Genomic DNA, 18,605 nt, shown 5'->3' on the forward strand with positions numbered 1-18,605 from the left:
TGTAGGTGGGTAGAGGTCAACCTCTTCTCCCAGGTATTGTGACAGAACAAGAAGAAATGGCCTCAAATTGTGCCAAGGGAGGTTTAGATTGGGTATCAGGAAAAATATCTTCACAGAAAAGGTTGTCAATAATTAAGACAGGCTTCTTAGGGAAGTAATGTTTCCATCCCTGGAGGCATTTAAAAGACATGTATATGTGGCAGTTTGGGACATGGTTTAGTGGTGGACTTGGCAGTGCTGGGTTAATGGTTGCACTCAATGATCTAAAAGGTTCCAATCTGTGTGATTCTGTGATTATAAATGCTCTGTCTTGAAAGTACCACAGGAAAATACTGACTTGTTGTAAAATAACACTTATATATGCATTTTTCCTCTGAGAATTTCAAAACATGTTAAAGATATTAACACAATACTATGAGTCTCACAAATCCCTGGAAAATTTAAAATAAACCAGGCCCACAGAAGCTGCCATAGCAAATCTGGGCAATGTTCATTTAATCCAGCACCCTGCCTCCAATGGACAAGAGCAAAATATTAAATACAGCATGGCAATGTATTTAACCCTACCAAAGACAGCTGAGAACACATAAAAACCAGTAACCTTAAAGCCTGCTGACTCCAGTACAGGAAAGAAGGATAATTATATACATAGGGGTAACTGAGGAGTCTGATAGTTTCTAGTGCAGCCCCTTTGATTTTGGCCCAAACTCAAAGGGTCTGTGTGTTTATGTATGTATTTCAGGAAAATAAATGTCATGGTTAACTACTTATAAGAGTGCTTAGGGAGAATGAAGTATCAGTAAAGATAATTCCCTTCATGAAGGTATTTGTGTGAAACAATTAACTTTTCCCATGTTCTCATGCCACTGTGCTGATGTTGAAATTATACAGCTCAGTCCCACCTCAGGAGCTAAAAAGACTCCTGCTGTTGTCCATGCTTGTGGGTTTTGGTGACATAATGAATTTAAATGCAGACTGGAAATCTCTTTTGGCCCTCCCCCAGTGGTGTTGCTTCTGTCCTGGAGGAAACAAAAAACAGAACCCTGGCTTCTAGAAGGAAGCAAAAGAGCAAAGTTCATCTGTTTGTTCAGAAAGCTGCTCCTATCCTAGCAATAAAGCAAACCTAACTGATTTTCAGGCAGGCAGGACATCCAGAAATTTCATTACTTTGCTGAACTGGCTGCTGTCTTATTAATGTTCACCAGACATAGGAAGGGTGGGGTGGAAAAAAGGATAGTTGGCTGGAAAATATCTACTGGACAAACAAAATAATTTTTTTACTTAATATATAAAAAAATCCCAACTGTGTAGGAATTCTACATTTGGTTTCCTAAGGTTTGTTATGTACTTACTCTGCCATCTGCTGCCCTGGCATTCCCCAAGGTTTCAGAACAGGAACTATGTCCGTGAGTTTTCCCAGAAACAAATACTGCATGACTAAGAACAAGCATCCAGCAGCCCAGTGGGCTGTCCAGGAGATACCATAGCTCTGGAAAAATGCATGCTTGAATCTTCCTGAACAATCACATTGTCACTCTGTATTTTGAAGGGTATCACTCTTGGCCCAGTGCTTCTCAAGAGGTGCTTTTTCTCTTGATGGGTGGGATTCTGCAGCAAGGATTGGCATGTTGGCTCTACTACCTTGGAAGTCAAATATAATCTGGGCAAGTCTCTCAGACTGTCACCACTGCTCCAGCTTCCCCAGGGAAAGAAAGAGAGAAAGGAGATCCAGAAAGAGAATGTTCTGCAGAGCAAGTGATTGATTAAAGGATGAATTCTATCTTTTGAAAACACAAACTATATTCACTGTGTAAGGAAAAGGGAGGTGTTTGGTGGAAGCTATGTTGGATGCATGGGAAGAATACAGAAATGCTGTTGGTCATGGCAGGGGGAAAATTTGTGTGGTCAAAGCTCAACTGGAGATTAAGCAGGCCCGAACTGTGGGGGACAAGAAAAAGAGTTTTTTTCTAATACATTAATGGCAAAAGGCAGAATAGAAATAACACCATCCCATTAGAGGATGAGGATTGCCAACCTCACAAACAGGGATGTGGACAAGGCAGAGGTGTTTAAACACATTCTTTGCCTCCATCTTCAACACCAATAATGGGCCATGGGGGCCTCTAGCCCTGAGCTGGAGAACCATGACTGCCAGAATGATCAGCTCCCAGCTGACCCTGAAATTGTGTGGGATCTGCTGCTTCAGCTGGATCCCTACAGATCTCTAGGGCTGATGGGACTCATCTGAGGAGCTAGCTGATGTCACCACAACACCTCTCTCAGTGATTTTCGGCACTCTTGGGAATCCTGAGAGGTCCCACCTGACAGGAAGTTGGTAAACATTATCCTGATTTTCAAGAAGTGCAAGGAAGAGGACCTCAGAAACTACAGGCCTGTCAGTCTCAATTCAGTGCCTGGTAAAATCAGGAAAAATTTATTCTGGGAAATACTGAAAAACACCTGGAAGATTCCATGGAAACACAGCTTATTCCTTATGCAGTATTGATTCTGTAAGCTTACAAATGTGGAAAAGCAGGAAAAAACTTGGTTTTGAAGGTACTTTTCACCCAAGTCTCTTGATCAACTGCGTACTTTCAGTAATTTCCTGGGGCAAAATTTCACTTTAAAACCAAGACTACAGATAATCACAGTTTTTTGGTTGTTTTTTATTTTTGTGTGGTTGGTTTTGTTGTTTTTTTTTTAAATACAGTATGAGAATTTGTAAATGTGATTACTGACTTGGTAATTTTTGAAACTTCATGTTAAGCTTCCTTTGATAGTGCTGGCTTTCAAAGCACTGATATCTAATACCTCCTGGCAGAACCACTTTATGATGACTGAAATGGCATCTCAAGAACTGAGGCACCTTTATTCACAGTTCATTTCGGAAAGTGGGTACAAAGCAATTATAAAGGAGCATATGTGTGTAAAATTATAGTAAGTTAATCAATACAGTGCTGTGACAGGTAGGGTAACTCTAGATGCCTGCCTCTAACTGGAAACTGTATGTCTAGCTGAAAGATTTCTATGAGTTTAAGAAACAAGAATTTATCTGAAAGAAGGACACAGATATCAGCAACAGGAAAATATCTACAGGACATCATGGACATATCCCACTTCAGTCATGCTTCACAGGCACATCACCATTTATATCACACTACTGTTTCAAATTACTTTGGTTTTAATAATATATACTAACATTTACTTTAAGGTTGTTTTTCTTCAGTGTAGCTTTAGTTCCTTTGCTTAATTAAAACAGAATGAACACAAAGCTTCACTTGTAAGCAAGGTGGTGCACCTGATAAATCCAGTCAGGAAGAGAAGAGAACTCTACTAAGCAGACCATAATTTCAAAGGCTTGAACACAACTTTTCATACATTTGTGATCCATTCCTTCTCAAACAAAATCAGGAAAAACTACATGTAATATCTGAATGTTCTTTAGAAAAGCTGTCTCCCTTTTTCCACTAGCAGAGGAATGTTCTTAATCTGTTTTAGCTGACTTTGTGCATCATGAAGCAGCACAGAGCCCAGTTTCTGCCCTTTACCCTCTGCCAACTCCACCTCTCATGTAACTCTGAAGTGATCCAGGAAATTTATGAACAGCTTTGTATATTGCAGAACTTAGTATTTTTGTAGAAAAGGGGAACTCATTACAGACCAGAATAAGAACAGCAGTTAAAGTATATTTCTGTGCATAGCCTCTAGAAGTGAGTACAGAAGATGCCTTTTCTACCTGAATTTTACACACTTAACCTTCCTACCTCAAAGTCCAGAGGACTACTGCTACTTTGAAGTGGCTGTTACTTGAAGAAAGACGAGTGTTATCATTATAATTTTATTTCTAATAAATAATTTTCTAATAAAACCAGATGGCTTCCTCTCCTCTGTCTCTAAAACCTGCAGTCTAAAAGCGAGAAACTTTGAGTTGTGACAGGAGCACCAATTTGAATGCACATGGGTAGTAATGGTATAGGAGTAAGATGGTACAAATATCATGTAGCAACTTTTCTGACAGCTCTCTACTTTGACTGGCAGAAAATCAGTAACATTAAGACTGAGGGTCACAGCCTTTAGAAACAGTTGCATCAATGCAAAAACAGAACAGACAAAGCCAAAAGTGATTATAACCACAGATATCCCAAGGGACAGATGACATCACGCATTATGATGTTTTTAAAAACAACAAAAAAAGTCATTCCCTCATACCCCAAATGTCTTGTCTCCCAGTTTTTCACAGTTTTTTTGATTAAGTGGTGAAGATTGCAGTAAAAGATGCTACTGTGTCTCACTTAAAAGCATAAAGTCTCTCAGTGAAGAGGGTAACTATTCTCCTACTTGCAGGTAGAGTTCTGGGAAATTGGTACCATACTTACTGCTCAATGTTAACCTTGCTGTTGCAGGCAGCAAGCTTCCACTCACAAACAGCAATCACAGAAAACAGAGTGCTCCCTGTCCTAACAGTCACAGCTGAAATTGGGCACAAAGATTGGGCAACATGACAGCAAAACAATCATGGCAGTGCAAAGACTAGGTTTCTACTTCTGTTCTAAAATTCCTGTGCAGGAAGCACTTCAAGGATTACCTTTCATCTCCACAATGCAGAATGCACTAAAGGCTCAAGGAACTTGTATGTCTGTACCAGCTGTGACTCAGAAAGGCCCATTCTAACACAGGGAGGCATTGGAGTGCTGGGCATCCCTTAAGAACAAGGACACCGACTGACCCCCACTCCAAATAAGCAATTGGGCTTCAAGTGTTAAGTTCTCAACACATGTAGCACAACCAGAGAGGCTGAAGGTCACAGCCCATCTGACCAAGCACTGCTGATGTATCTGTATTTGAATTCTCTTTGCTGTTACATTCTCACCTGTCTTATTGGCAAGTCATGGTACTGTAGTATGAGCCTGGTGTTGACACTGTGACTCCACGTGTTGCCAAGGGCTGCTGTCACACAACCAGAATCCCTCTTCCCACTCACAGAAGGTCCTGCAGATAAATATGATAGAAACTGCATCAGGACTGTGGCACAGAAAAGGGTTCGGCATTCAAACTTCGTCAGTCATCTCAGATTATTCTCTAAGATAGGCAATTACAAATTAAGACATGGCACTACTGCATTAATTTCCTACCTTTCTGATTTATTTATACAACTGGAGTGTGTTCTCCATCTCTCCCTTTGATATCAACAAAAACTACCGAGTTGTAAAGTATTACCTACCTTCTTGGAGAGACCAGTATATTTTCTAAATACCTGGGGGTGCACCATACCTGTGGGACACTTGCCTATTCCTCTTTAGCTACTCTACCCCACAAAAATTAGCTTTCTTTGGGCACAGAGGAGAGGGAAGCAGGCCAGCTTAGTCACAGTGTATAATGACATAATAAAAAAGGAATCTAAAGGAGCAGAATGTGCTACCACAATACTCTGACCTGATTCATACCATCAGACACTTTTTCTAAGATTAGCAAAGAGAGTCCCTTAACTGTAATTACCATTCTGCTGTCTCTGAAATAATTTGAACTTTATATAACCCTGAAGAAAAATGGACTTTGCTGGAATCAGCATGACAAAATAAAGAAGTGTTTCCAATAATGCCACGTGATGCAGGTTGCTTAATTGCCATTGCACCCAAGTTTGCTCAGACTGGAACCAGAGACCCACACATGCACACATACAAATATACAGGCAGGTAACTGCCTGAGACCTTCATCTTTACTCATCCCATGTTCTGTGTAAGGTGAACAGATTGATGAGTGACCTGTTTGCACTTCAAATGACACTTCAAGAACAGAGCAAGACAGACTAACCCCTGAAATTCAGGAATAAAATCCCAGTTATTATGTGGGTATAAATGACAACGTGCAATTTGAAAATTGCACTGCTGAGGTAGACAGCCCATAATGTTAAAAAGCCATGAGTGAATAAGACACTGTAAGATTTGAAGTCAGGTAACTTTCTGTCATCTATCAGGCAACAAAGAAAGTGGCTTCCCCAGGACAGTTGCAAAATCCTTGTCAAATAAGTCAATGAAAGCTAGATCAGACACTGCAATAAAGCTGTCTTACATTTCTGTCATAATGATCTGTAATGCAACAGTTAATGCTGAAATCTAAATTATAAGTACTAGCAAAACTGTATTGAGATGACAAAGTTATATTGTAGCCCAGCAGAGCTACTGGAAGATACAGGCTCAAAAGATTGCATTACTTTTACATCTGCAAGGAAGTGGGCTTTGTTACTTGTCCCCTACCTAACTATTCAGACCAAAAGCAGTTTCTTGATTCACTAAAGCTTTTATTTTGGAAAAATACTCAGTAAACAATAAGACCAAAAGTGCTGGTATGCAATGATAATCATTATTTATATTACTGCTTGTAGTTACAAGCAATGACAAGGACACTATTAGACTGCAATAGGTGGAGGAGAGCAGCAGGCAGGAGAGAAGTGCCTGGAATGATTGCAGTGCACTTCAGGATTCAGCTGAAGGCCTCAAACCTTCCCCAAGTAATAAAAGGTTTAATTAACATCCACTGGATTTGGATTATGTCTTTAAAAGTTTAAGGTCTACAAAAAGAAGGAGTGAAGTACCAGGTTCAAGCCAATAGTTTGACAAGAGTCTGGACTCAGTACTCGTTTAAATTACTTCCCACATCACAGGAGCTCACTGGGACTTGCACAATACCTGCTTCTCTAGAACATCTGTTTTAGTGTGAACATCCAGCAAGGATGGCTGCTTTCTTGTACTTAACAAGAAATCTTGATAAGCAGCAAACTTCTACCTGAATAACTCAGCAGAGAAGCATCTAACTTGAACCTTCAGTATTAGGAATGATATTCTGTTAACAGTCTAGCCCATCTCTGTTGGGAAGGTAGATGTGCTAACTAGAATAATTTATCTTCATGTATGTTTTGGATTTAATTTTCCAGCTGAAGAAGTGAACATGCTCAAGTGTAAAAACAGGGTGCTGGGAGGTCTGTATTTCATTCCCTTAAAATGACTCAAATCAAGTTAATTAAGTTCATTAAGTTCTACAAATTTTTGGGTTTGTGCTAACACCACAAAAGTAAAATGCTATTACTGTACAAACAGGATAATGGAGGATATAAGGCATTGAAGCTGCTTTAAAGTTTTGCAAACCTTTCATGTGGGATAAGCTGCAGTCAACACAGTCCTTCTTTCCTTACCTTGTTAGAAATAGGTAAGAATCACAAAATGCAAGTGAGGCCACTAATTGTGAGTTCTGGTGGGAGTGGAGGTGTTTCCCTCATAGCTGATGTAACTGTACCCCTGTTTAGAGCTGGGAGCCACCATTCCACACCACCAAGAAGTAATTAATGCACCTCTGCTTACATGCCCCTCATTACAAAGGGCCCAGATGTTCCAGAAGTAGTTAGTGTTGGCATAAAACTACCACAAAATTCACACCCAAACTTCCCTCAAATCATGTATCTGCTATTAGGTAACAGAAGGAGTAACATCTTGCTGTTACAATCCTGAGCCAGGCATTTAAATGGTTAAATGTCTGGAACCTGCTGCCATTACACTGTGGAGATATCACTCCATAGCAGTTCCTAATTCTGCATTCCTTTAGGCCTAAAGCCTGTCCCAAAATGAACAAAAATGCTGTTTGTGTAGGTTTGTGACAGAACAAGCTAATTGCAGTAATTTACTTTATTTCCTCATACAGGAGAAAGCACACTGTACCATACTGTGTCAGCCCCTATCTGAAGAGGGTGAAGCCTCTTCTGTGAAGTTATTAAAATTTATGACTTTGGTGTAAAGTAGTTAGTAAATCTGGAGAAAATTAACAGCAAAGACTTTTTGCAAGGTGGAAGGGAATGCCTCACTGGAAAGGTTTCCATTTTATAAGGATCCTCCTATGAACTGATGCATTAGGCAGATAGAGAGGTAAAACAAGTGAAGCAAACAGGAGGAAGCAGCGCCAGCTTTGCAAAGAAGTTCAAGGGCAGTGTCAACATATGCTGCATTCCTTCTTCTTGCTCTAAACACAAAAAGATAGTAAATGTCTCAGAGGAAGGAAAGAGGATATGTTAAGAAAACAGATTTATGTTGAAACATGGCCTTAAAAAAACCTTGGACTTATCTTTTCTGTTATTTCAACCACTACTTAGACTTTAATGAACTGGACAAAGGAAGTGGATAAATAACAGTGTTCAGAGAGAGTGATTTTTTTTCCAGCATGCATTGCCTTGGGCTTTCAAACCCTGATATTATCATACTTAGACATGGGAGTATCACACCAACATTGGCCCATGAAGAAAACAGACTTATAAGCCTTTGGTCTCTGCTCAGAGGTCCCCAAAGTCTTCAGCCTGAACCACTGCAGAGTGGAATGGAGTTCTCACCCATGCTGTGGGCTGGATGGCTCCACAGCACCTGCAATGTACAGTCACCTGATGGGCAACAGTTCCAGTGTTTCTAGTGCCCTTAAATCCAGTTCTTACCCCAGTCACTGCTGGCATCATGGTTTCTGTCCAGGACACAGGTGATGCAGGGTGTTCAGGGATTAGGAAAAGTAAGAAAATAGAGCTGGCATACAGATGAGAGAAAGGTGACATCTCACTATATGTATGCAGTAAGGGAGTGGGTGTCCAGAAGCACAGAGATGGGATCCTAGCATGGGGAGGTGAAGATGAATGTTAGAAGGCTGGAAAATGTCTGAAAGACTCTCTGCTTTCTGTATCAGGTCCACCTCTAATAAAATGGGTGATTTCAGTTCCTGTAAACATTCCCTACTTCCTCATACAGAAAAAATAACATGAAACTAATCTTCAAAGCAGACAGGCCAAGGACTGCAGGAGATGCCTATTCCACTGTCTCCTGTGAAACTGAACTTTTCAGAGCACTGGCAGAGACACCAGCACACACCATATCTGGTCTGGACTGCAAACACAGAGGAGGAACTGGCTGCTTCACTCTCACTGAACAGCTGTCACAAGTGAAAATAAAGCTGCTTGTGGTCTGAGTCAAATGCAAAGTAAATGCTTCTCCACAACCAGGGGAAAAACAAAGAAAGGGTGACTTTTGCTGAGTCCTGCAGTGCTGCTTCCAAGCAGAAGAGTCTTGCTTGCACTGGGCTCCAGTGCCCAGCAAGGAGCTGTCAGTAGAACTTGGCCACAACACTTGGCCCTACTTACACATGAGAATTAGATTAAGTTTGTTTCTCCCTATCAATGCAATCAAAACAAACTCACTGAGGGAATGAGACATATAGGCAGGACAGAGAAAGTGGTTTTACTTCACCTTTCATTTTACACTGGAAGGAACTGCAGGATTAAAGCTGTTCAACTCAATATTGCTTCTGGAATTATTCTATTATGTCCAATCAGAGCACTGCAAGTACAGACCCAGTCTCCAAGACTTTCTTGTCCTCTGTGTATCAGACTAAATCCTCATGTAAACAAGTTCCAATTGTTGCAAGTATGTTGGAAGGTGATTTAATCATAAAGACACTTCAGTCCCATTAGTTTCTTATCCTATGAAAGTTTTGGTAACTAGACCAGTATCTTGAATCAAATGAAACAAACTTCTTAAAACAGTTTTTTTCCTTAAATGCAAGAAGTCTTTGCCAGTAGCAACTATACCCTTGATTAAAAAAACTCCAACATGTTCCTTTTTGGTATAACTGCACAGAATAATTAGTTCCACCTTGTCCATATTCTCACATATTGATTTTTTTTCTTCCCAGATGGACATATCATTGCCTTTGGGCAGGTTCATCCCCAACACTGAGCCCTTTGTAATCTCTATCAAGTGATAATTTGAAAATATTTTCTTATCAAATGTTAAAAATGGATTGATGAACTAAATGACAGTGAAATAACAAAACAGTTAAGCAACAAGTCCCCAAATCTTAAAAATCTTAACATCAAACCATCTTGATAAAAGCCTGGCATATCAAAAAGAAGAAAAAAAACCTCTCTGAAAGTACAAAGAAAATATTTATAAAGAATTAAACTATTCAGCTCAACAAAAACAGCACACCATGCAATAAGAATGAAAGTACTTTGCCTCTCACTCAGGCTGTGCAGCTTTCCGGTTCACTGCCAGAGCTCAAAGACCACTACTTTTCACCTGCATTGCATTTAGTCTGTATTTTTGGTCCAGATCTCTAACAATGAGACCAGAAGAAAAAGAAGAAAAAAATCCCCTTCAATCTCTAATCTATTTTTCCATCATCACCTACTCAGAAAGTACAAGTATAAAAATATGCAGTGGTGGAAAAACCCATCACACAATAAAAAACAACCCACAGGACAAACTCATCTGTGAAGTAACTAACCACAGTGCTCTTCAAACTCCCACTGCTGGCTTCTGCCATTTTCAGCCCTTCTCCACAATATTTTCTTAAATCAAAAGGTGGTTCTGATTCTCTTACCCTAGTGGTGACAGTCTCACTCTCTGCACTGCCCAGCTAAGGTATGTCTCAAAGCACACTGCTGACTTCATACTGTCTTTTTTATTTAGGATATATGACAGGAAAAGAAGTTGCTGCTGCAAGAAATCAAGTTTGGCCACAAAACTAGCCATGTGAAAATTCTAACTTTTAAAATGCTTATGCTCTCCCTTTTATTATGAGCGGGAATCTGGCAGTTTTACTTCTAAAAATCTAGTTCTAGATCTTTAAAAACTATATCCCCTCCCCCTGATTATTCCATATTACTTCAAATTTTGATTAAGTAGAAATATTTTATTTGGAAGTTGGAGTTGTTCAGTAATCAGTGACATGTAATTTAGTTTTCCATTTCTTTCATAGCACAGTTCATCAAAATATACTTAGCAAACAAAGCAATTAAGCAAAAACCCTACTAATCCTCAGTTAAAAATAACCTGAAACATGTTATGTGCCCACTTGAGATTACACTAAACAGGCTGTTTGATTCAGTCATCATCATCAAGAGAGCAAAAACTGCCAGTTGTAGACTCCAGGTGCAAAGTTCTGATGGAGTCAACAGTGAAGGCCATAGAAAGGAGCTCACTTCTCATTTTGGATATCAGAGTTTATTTATCTCATATGCCCCAACAGGTGAGTTTCCACATGTTTTTGTTTATCATATTTATGTTTTTCTGTGTACACATTCTGGGTGATTTTTACATGGTTAATCTTAGATTAGATTAAGATTAAGGTCCTTTTTGCTGTCTTTTTTCCAGTCATTCATTATTTCCATTGTGACAACTCCTAAAGCTCTCATCTTCATGATGCAAACCACTAGACAAATAGAGAACAAAAAGATAGTTCCTGACCTAAAGATCTTCTTTTCATGAGAATTGCAGATTACTAGTCTCTTAGCTGCTGTTGATTATTCCCCACTCACAAAGAATCTTCCTTAAGATATGAGAGAAAATACACCAAAATATGTGACAGGCCAGAAAAACTGTGTATAAATAAGGACTTGGAGTATTCTCCATGAAACATTAGAAGCTTTTTCAAGTAAGTAATGTTAACCATTATTCTACCCCCAAAAAATCAGCAGGGATTTTTACACAGCTCAAAATTTAGGAAGGGTCCACCAGAGAAGTGGAGAGATGCTGGTTTATTTTAATCCTACACCAGCATTCCTACTGCTACCAGTGTGTTTTGCCCCAGAAGATCTCATTCTCTGATTGAACTCATTGGTGAGTTCACATCAATTCTCTTCTGAGTTGAGAAAGAGAAACACACATGCTAGTACTAAGACTCCTGCCTGGTGACCTAAAACAGGAACTGACATTAAGAAATGAAAAAATCCAGCTGGTCTGATTTCTTGCCAGACAATCTACCAGCCATGACCAAAACAATCAGGTCTCAAGAGATCTGTGGAGGTGGGAAGACAGCTGGTGGTTTACAGCACCTGAAACAGGGCCCAAATCAGGGAATTGTGGAGTTGAGAGCCTTGGGAACAGATATTTCTTTTTACTGGTGAAAATGTTCTGCCTCTGTCACCTGACACCACATCACAAAGTGATGAGTTTTCAGCTCTGTATCATTGCTGCAGTGCTACTGCAAATAACAGAACAAGTAGTGATTTGATGGGAGGGATGGTAAAGAACAAGTAGAAGAAAGCAGTTAAGTCAATTCCTTTCTGTAACTGAGGATAAATTTTTTTACCCCTCAGCTAAACCTCCTTTCCCCAACAGTGGTCTGAGAAATTCCCTCCTTTTCTAAAATCTAAAATTAATTCACACCACACTCTTGGTATCAAGACTTCTTTCCCACATTGCTCACCATTAAAACTTAAAGCAGCTTCCTTTTTTGAGCCTCCTCTATGCAGTCACTTCTTCCTGTCTCTCCAAGACAAGAAAATAAAATCACAAACCACTGAGCTAAGGGAGGAAAAAAACCACCCAAACAAGCCAGATCTGGAATTTTGCCTGCCTGCACACAGAAAGGATGCATAGCTTGAAAAACAAAGCTTGCCCAGTCATGGCATCTGGCAATGCTAGGGCCCTGTGATCCAGAAAATGCTTTTAATTATCACCTCACCAATCATGCTACAAGTTATTGCTGTAATTTTTTTTTTTTTTTGCTTAAGTTCCCTCAGGGAATTAAACAGATCATGATATTAATCAGAAGGTATGTAGGAGGGAGGGGGTAGAATGCTAGAATTACATGTATGTAGGTCCCTTAAGGCTTGCATAAAGAAATGAGATTTAGAATCCCACTGTCAGAACAACTGAAGCCTTGCACACTGCAAGCCTCAGCCCTCTGACCTACACAGCCATGGCATTATCGTATCTGATTTTCCCAGGATGGTTAAGCTCAGCTGTTAAACTTTGTCAGTCTCTGCTAGTGTTTACCCATCATCTGGATTTGCCACTTCCGAACTTTCCAGACTAGAACTGAATAAGCCTGCTGTCACACTCACCCCTCCAACATAACAGCCTGAAGTCTGGAAACCTGAATGGCTGAATCCCAGAAAGGCAGAACAAAAAAAAAAGAAAGAAAAAAGCTGATACAGCTGAGGGGAGGAGAGTGAGATAAAACTCTGAAACTGCAGTGAGTTTCAGAAGGCAGTTCACAGCAATATGGTCGTGTTAGGATGCTGTGGTCTGACAAGCAGACTATTACCACAGCCTGCTTTTTTTTTTTTTTTTCCATAAAAAATGTCTCAGTAAAGAAACAGTGTCACGGCAATTTAGCTCTCATACCCAGGAAACTGTCACAGTGCAGGCAAAAGCAGCAGCACTTCAGTCTGCAAATGAACCATAAATTGAGAGTCACGGTGCGGAAGGATGATGGGGGTAGGAGGGAGAGAGAGTCCAGTTTCTGTTGCACAATGAGCTCTCCAGCAAAGTGGCCAATAAAAGCACCAATTAGCACTAACTTAGCCAGGGTGTTTCTCACACAGCTGGCTGCCCATCTCCCGAGGAGTGGGCTGATGTTGTCTGCCTACATGGCAGACAGAAAACAACAGTAGGTGTATGCAAGCTAGTTTTCCATAGCACTAACCTCTTCCTTGGTAAATGTATTCTGCTAAGCAGCCACAGAGAGCATTGTGCTGCCACAGCTGAGCACATGAGTTTGCTCAATTAACAGTAGTGCTGACAGCCTACACTGGGTGCATTTTCTCAATATAATCAGCACAAAATATCTGAATGAATAACTGATCACAGCCTAGTAACATGGCTTTGAATTAGTGAATTAAATTATAGGTCCTTTTCACTCCTGAGTTCTGGAGTATTTTAGTAGCAGTATCTTTTACCTTTAGCAATATCTTTCCAAATAATTTTCAAATTTACTGAGTGACAATTTCTTAAGAGAGAGGGTTGAAAAATGTAATAATTAAACTCCACAGTGGGGCTGATAACCCCCAAGGACTATGTTTAAAAATCAGTGTTAAATAATACTTCAGGTTGAAATTGCAATTCAAACTGAGCAAACTGCTTTACTTTTACATTATGACCATCATAATTTCTTTGAATATTTAATCTTCAGTGTTCTTAATGCTGATCCCATACATTACAGTTGCAAGAATTCCCTCTAAATAAAAACAACAATCTTAGAGCTGTAAAGCTTGGATTGTGAGCCAGAGTTATCAAAACTGAAATTCCAGAAGGAAGCAATCCTCCTTCAGCCTGCAACATAGAAACAGAGGTCAGCCAAACATTTGGGGGCTAGAGATGACTGTTTGCAAATTACAGCTGTTCACATCTGGAGTTCAGATTTGGCCAAATGCTTAATACTATCAATCACAAAAGCTGAAATGGAAAAAAGTTTCAGAACATAAAAGAACATAAAAGTTAGAAAATATTAAATGTAAAAAACCGCTATTTGCAATTTCAACTGTGCCTTTCAAACACAGAACAATGGAGTCAATTATTTCTCACAATGAGTATCATTATGGTTGACTGTGGTATCTCTTAACTGGTATTTAACCACAAGTCTGCGCTTGCCAATATAGGTTTCTCTGGGTGTATCTATTTCTTAGCACAGAGTGGCTCGTGACACAAGATGAAGGATGCAACCTCTTCTCTGAGAAAGTATCTTTTGGGTTGGCCCAGAAAACCCTATGTACAGACCTAGCAGATGCATCTGAGTACTCAGAGCACCTTCAAAACACAGCTTGGAGTAGCTTCTGAACATAAATTAATTGGGCACTTTCACATTTTTTCATTGCACAGCCAACATATCCATATATAAATGGCTATATCAAAAATGTGTTCCCTCTCACTGTAAGATGTATGACAAATCATTTTAGTACATGCAGACACCACAGGGCTCACTGCTCAGAACTGACTCATCTCCAAGGCTGAAAATACATATATATTTATATACTCAGGCACACACACAGAGAGGCAATATAAAACATACAGGATGTTAAAATGACTGACGATCACAGGGGTCTGGCTTCACTCTCTGACTGACACAGACTCGCCAGGATTTTCCCAGCTAGTCAATCCCTCTCTTCAAGCACAGTCACCCATCCTGAAGCAGAGGAGGTATATGCTTTTTCCTCCACCTCATTCTCAAAAAGAAATAACTTACTTTATCTTAATTAAGCAAATAAATTCAATTTTGGACAACAACCAAGACTGGAAAATTTCATCCTGATAAGCTTTTGTGACTGAAGACAGAGGGTTAGAAGGGAAACAGTTATACAGCCCTAACTATAGGGGGTTCCTTCCGTTCCTGCTATAATGCAAAATATTCCAAGATGTGCCAAATTTTCACAGTAGTCTGCATCAGGCAGCGACAAGACACCAAAGTGCTCTGTGGAGACTAATGCTTAAACCCAAAATGATCTTTTGACTGCAGTGACTCTTTTCTCCTGAGATGTATTACATTTTTCTAAGTTGGTGAAAAATAAAAAATTGCAAAATATCACTTTTAATCCTTGGACTACAAAATGGTTGAATCCTCCAGAGGCTAGTCAGGGCCAGAAACAATTTTTTTTTTCCCCAGATCTGGGGGGCAGGGGGAGGGCAAAGGGAAAGGGAGAGAGCAAAGAGTGGTTCGTTTCAAATAGCAACATTGTCCAAAAGGGTGAAAGGGAACAGATGGCCATGGAGAATGCAGCCTCAAAGCCCTAAAGAAAAGGGCTATTTTGACAGATCTCGCTGTTTCCTATTCAAGCATGAACACTCTGGCATGGAGAGTTAAGACGATACAAGGAACAACCTCTGTTCCCAGCAACTGACTATGGGCAACTGGCCTCTGAAGCTCTCTGAGAAAAACAACATGAGACAGACAAACAGATATGGCAGCAAGCCCAGATCCCAGCCACCAGGAAGGGGGGGGAAAAAAACACCAAAAACAAAACCCAAAAAAGCCCCAAACATCAGAAAGGCTAGAAACAGCTGCCTTTTCCTGGCTGCAGCACACAGCATTAGAAAGAGCCTGTCCAGCCTTTCTCATCTTCCTTTTCGGTAAAAACTTCTTGAAGGGGTCACCCTCAAGCTGTTGGTCTTTGCCCTGAGGGGAGGTGAAAAAGAGGACAGAGTAGAGCTCAAGTCTGGCTCAATGAAACCTGCTTCCTTTCATCACAAAGACCTCCCTCCAGCAAACTACGAAGAACTCTAAATATAAAAACGCATAATTAATGCTGGATTTTTGCATGCAAAAAGGCTGAGAAGTTTAAAGTGGTGGCTCTCACAGTATCTGTAATTTGTTTGCATAGAAAATAGCAGAAAGCCAATATATCTGAGAGCAGGGAAAATTGTACCTACTGTGGGAAGCACTGCTAATGTGTTTCCTGACTTTTCTATTAATCTTACCAAGAGAGTGCATCAACATCTATTTCATTCACCAGCTCTGGATATGCGCTGTCACATAGAGATTTCACATTTGAAGGACAGCTTCACATCCACACCCAAAATTTAAAGAGGAACCTGAGCCATTAACCAGACTTCATTATTCCCAAAGTCCACAGAACAAGGGATGAATCTCAGATTGTGAATTTCTCTCTGATTTCCTGTATAATTTTTATGCTTGAGGCAGAGCTTGAGGTAGTGCCAGTTTCCCAGCCAGAGCTCACCCTATGGGCAGAAGCACCGAGCCATTCCTTCCCTTTCATTGTGGTGGGGACCAGAGCAATGGCAGTTTCATACCATGGGGTATATGGTATAAACATTAACTATCTCTACAATCCTTCCCTGAGGCAGGGAAGTGGCTATCATCTCCATTTTAATATCCTCGTTTTTAAAAATCATTGAAGGAAAAAGATAATAAGGAACTGTGGGTGCTCACATGCCAGAACTCCAAATGAAGAAATGCAAATGCTACATACTGATCCTATCTATGCCTTTGTTCCCTCATCTGTGAAATAGCATTTGTTTACTTTAGTCAATAAGTAGTAAAAGTGTAGAAAAATAGACACCAGGAAACAAACCACCTCAACACCCTTAGCAATCCAATTATAATTAAAACCATAGTTTTCTGCAATATGTAAATAATTTGTGGAGTTTTGTTGGTTTCACAAAGGATAGCCAATTCAGTCATTACTAGTTGTAATCATTAATTAGTAACTAAATAGATAGGATCTGAGTAGTGGAAGTAGTCAAACAATAAATAAAATACTTTATTTTAGGCTAAATCAGATAAATTCTGCTTCTTTTCTTCTTAACTATGAGCTTCCTAAGACTAACTGCTCCAGGCTACACTTATTAAGGGAAACTGAAATGTGGATTATTGGCTAAGTATTATGAAGTATTTAACTTGTGGATTCTACTTTCTTCCCCATGTTTCCTTGAGTAAAATCAACCTAGTACCCCATAGTTTCCTTTTAATATATGAGTCCTTCTGTTCACTGCAGGAATAACTAAAAATGCTCATAAACCAATTCTGTCTTTCACACTGCAGGACAGGTGGTCCCTCAGTATATTCCCACACATTCCAAATATTTTAAGTGTTCCACATCTGTTGTCTAAAACATTTTTAGTTCCCTGCAAGAACAGTAGGAGATGAAAACAAGAAGTTATATATAACATAGCAACTGACCTTGTATGCCACATAAGCTCTCTGTCATTTCAACAAGATTTTAAATTTCAAAAAAGAGCTCAATCTTAATTTGTTATACTATGTAACTACCTTGCTACAGATAGAGAAGATAATTTGAGAATTAACTTATGACAGCTGTAATAGCCCAGACGATAAAACTGAATCTAGAGATGATCTCCCCCCTCCCACCCCAAGAATATGCTGATCTACAGGAAATTTTTAAAAATTAAAGAATTAAGGTGATTCACACATTTTCTCACCATACAAACTTCTCTGAATTTGATGAATTAAAAAATTCATCAAAACATCTTTCATGTATTTATAAGCCATCTTGGTGGGAAGTTTTTAGAGTTTAGTGTTGGCATACAGCAAGTATGGAAACACTAGATGCTTTTCTTTTCCCCTACAAGGATGAATCTAATCAATGTACTTTAAAAACACAAGGCTGCAAGTATTTCTTCTTGCTAAACAGCCATTGGTCAAGAATTGAGGCCAGGAAATTCAAAGCACTAATTCCATCTTAATCAGCAGGCTACTCATAGAAAGCAGAAAATAGCTGCCTGGGCTGTGCTTGGGAGAGGTGGTGAGGGTTGGCATTTCTGCTCTCTCTCAAAGTGCAGCTACCAGCAGCTGTAAGTCTGGTTTGCATCTCAGCCAGAAGCTGGCACACCTCACTGAGCCAGCACTGCAGCTCCACTGGGCACTGGCATGTTACAGGAGACTGGTTCCTGCTGCATGGCCAATGCCACTTCCAACAAGGTTATGACATTCCTTCAAGTACTTTGCCAGCTCAACTACACGTGTCAGTTAGGAAGGCTAATGTCTCATCATATGAGATCCTAGCAGTACAAACAATCTCCAAAACCATGCAACAGAAACAAGTGCACAGTCTTTTGTTGCTGCTGTTTTATTTTTTCAACTGAAAAGAAACCTCGTCATCTGAGCTACACTGAAATGTTATAGGGGATCCCTGTGTGACAGACCCCAAGACAATGCCTCATGGCAAAGGCAATTGCCATTATGCAACCAAGTTCAAATGCTAGAACACAGAGTAGATGTTGTAGAACTTCCCATGGAGCCAGGACCCAACCTCAGGAATTTAACCAAACTTGCCCCAATTAGCTTTGGAAGAGAGGCTGCCTTTGTCCAGCCCTAAACCAACT

At 39.9% G+C, this 18,605-nt stretch overlaps 1 protein-coding gene across 1 annotated transcript in view; it reads right to left on the bottom strand.

Annotated features, from left to right (window-relative positions):
- The window catches only part of RAD51B (RAD51 paralog B), a 355,720-nt gene that overhangs the window by 146,955 nt on the left and 190,160 nt on the right, over positions 1-18,605 (bottom strand). Inside the window, exon 9 of the mRNA XM_079309682.1 lies at positions 4,871-4,989. Coding sequence (XP_079165808.1) covers positions 4,871-4,989 — 119 coding nt within the window. The remainder of the gene's footprint in view (positions 1-4,870; positions 4,990-18,605) is intronic.

The sequence above is a fragment of the Erithacus rubecula genome, assembly GCF_903797595.1.
Source record: "Erithacus rubecula genome assembly, chromosome: 6".
Taxonomy (NCBI): domain Eukaryota; kingdom Metazoa; phylum Chordata; class Aves; order Passeriformes; family Muscicapidae; genus Erithacus; species Erithacus rubecula.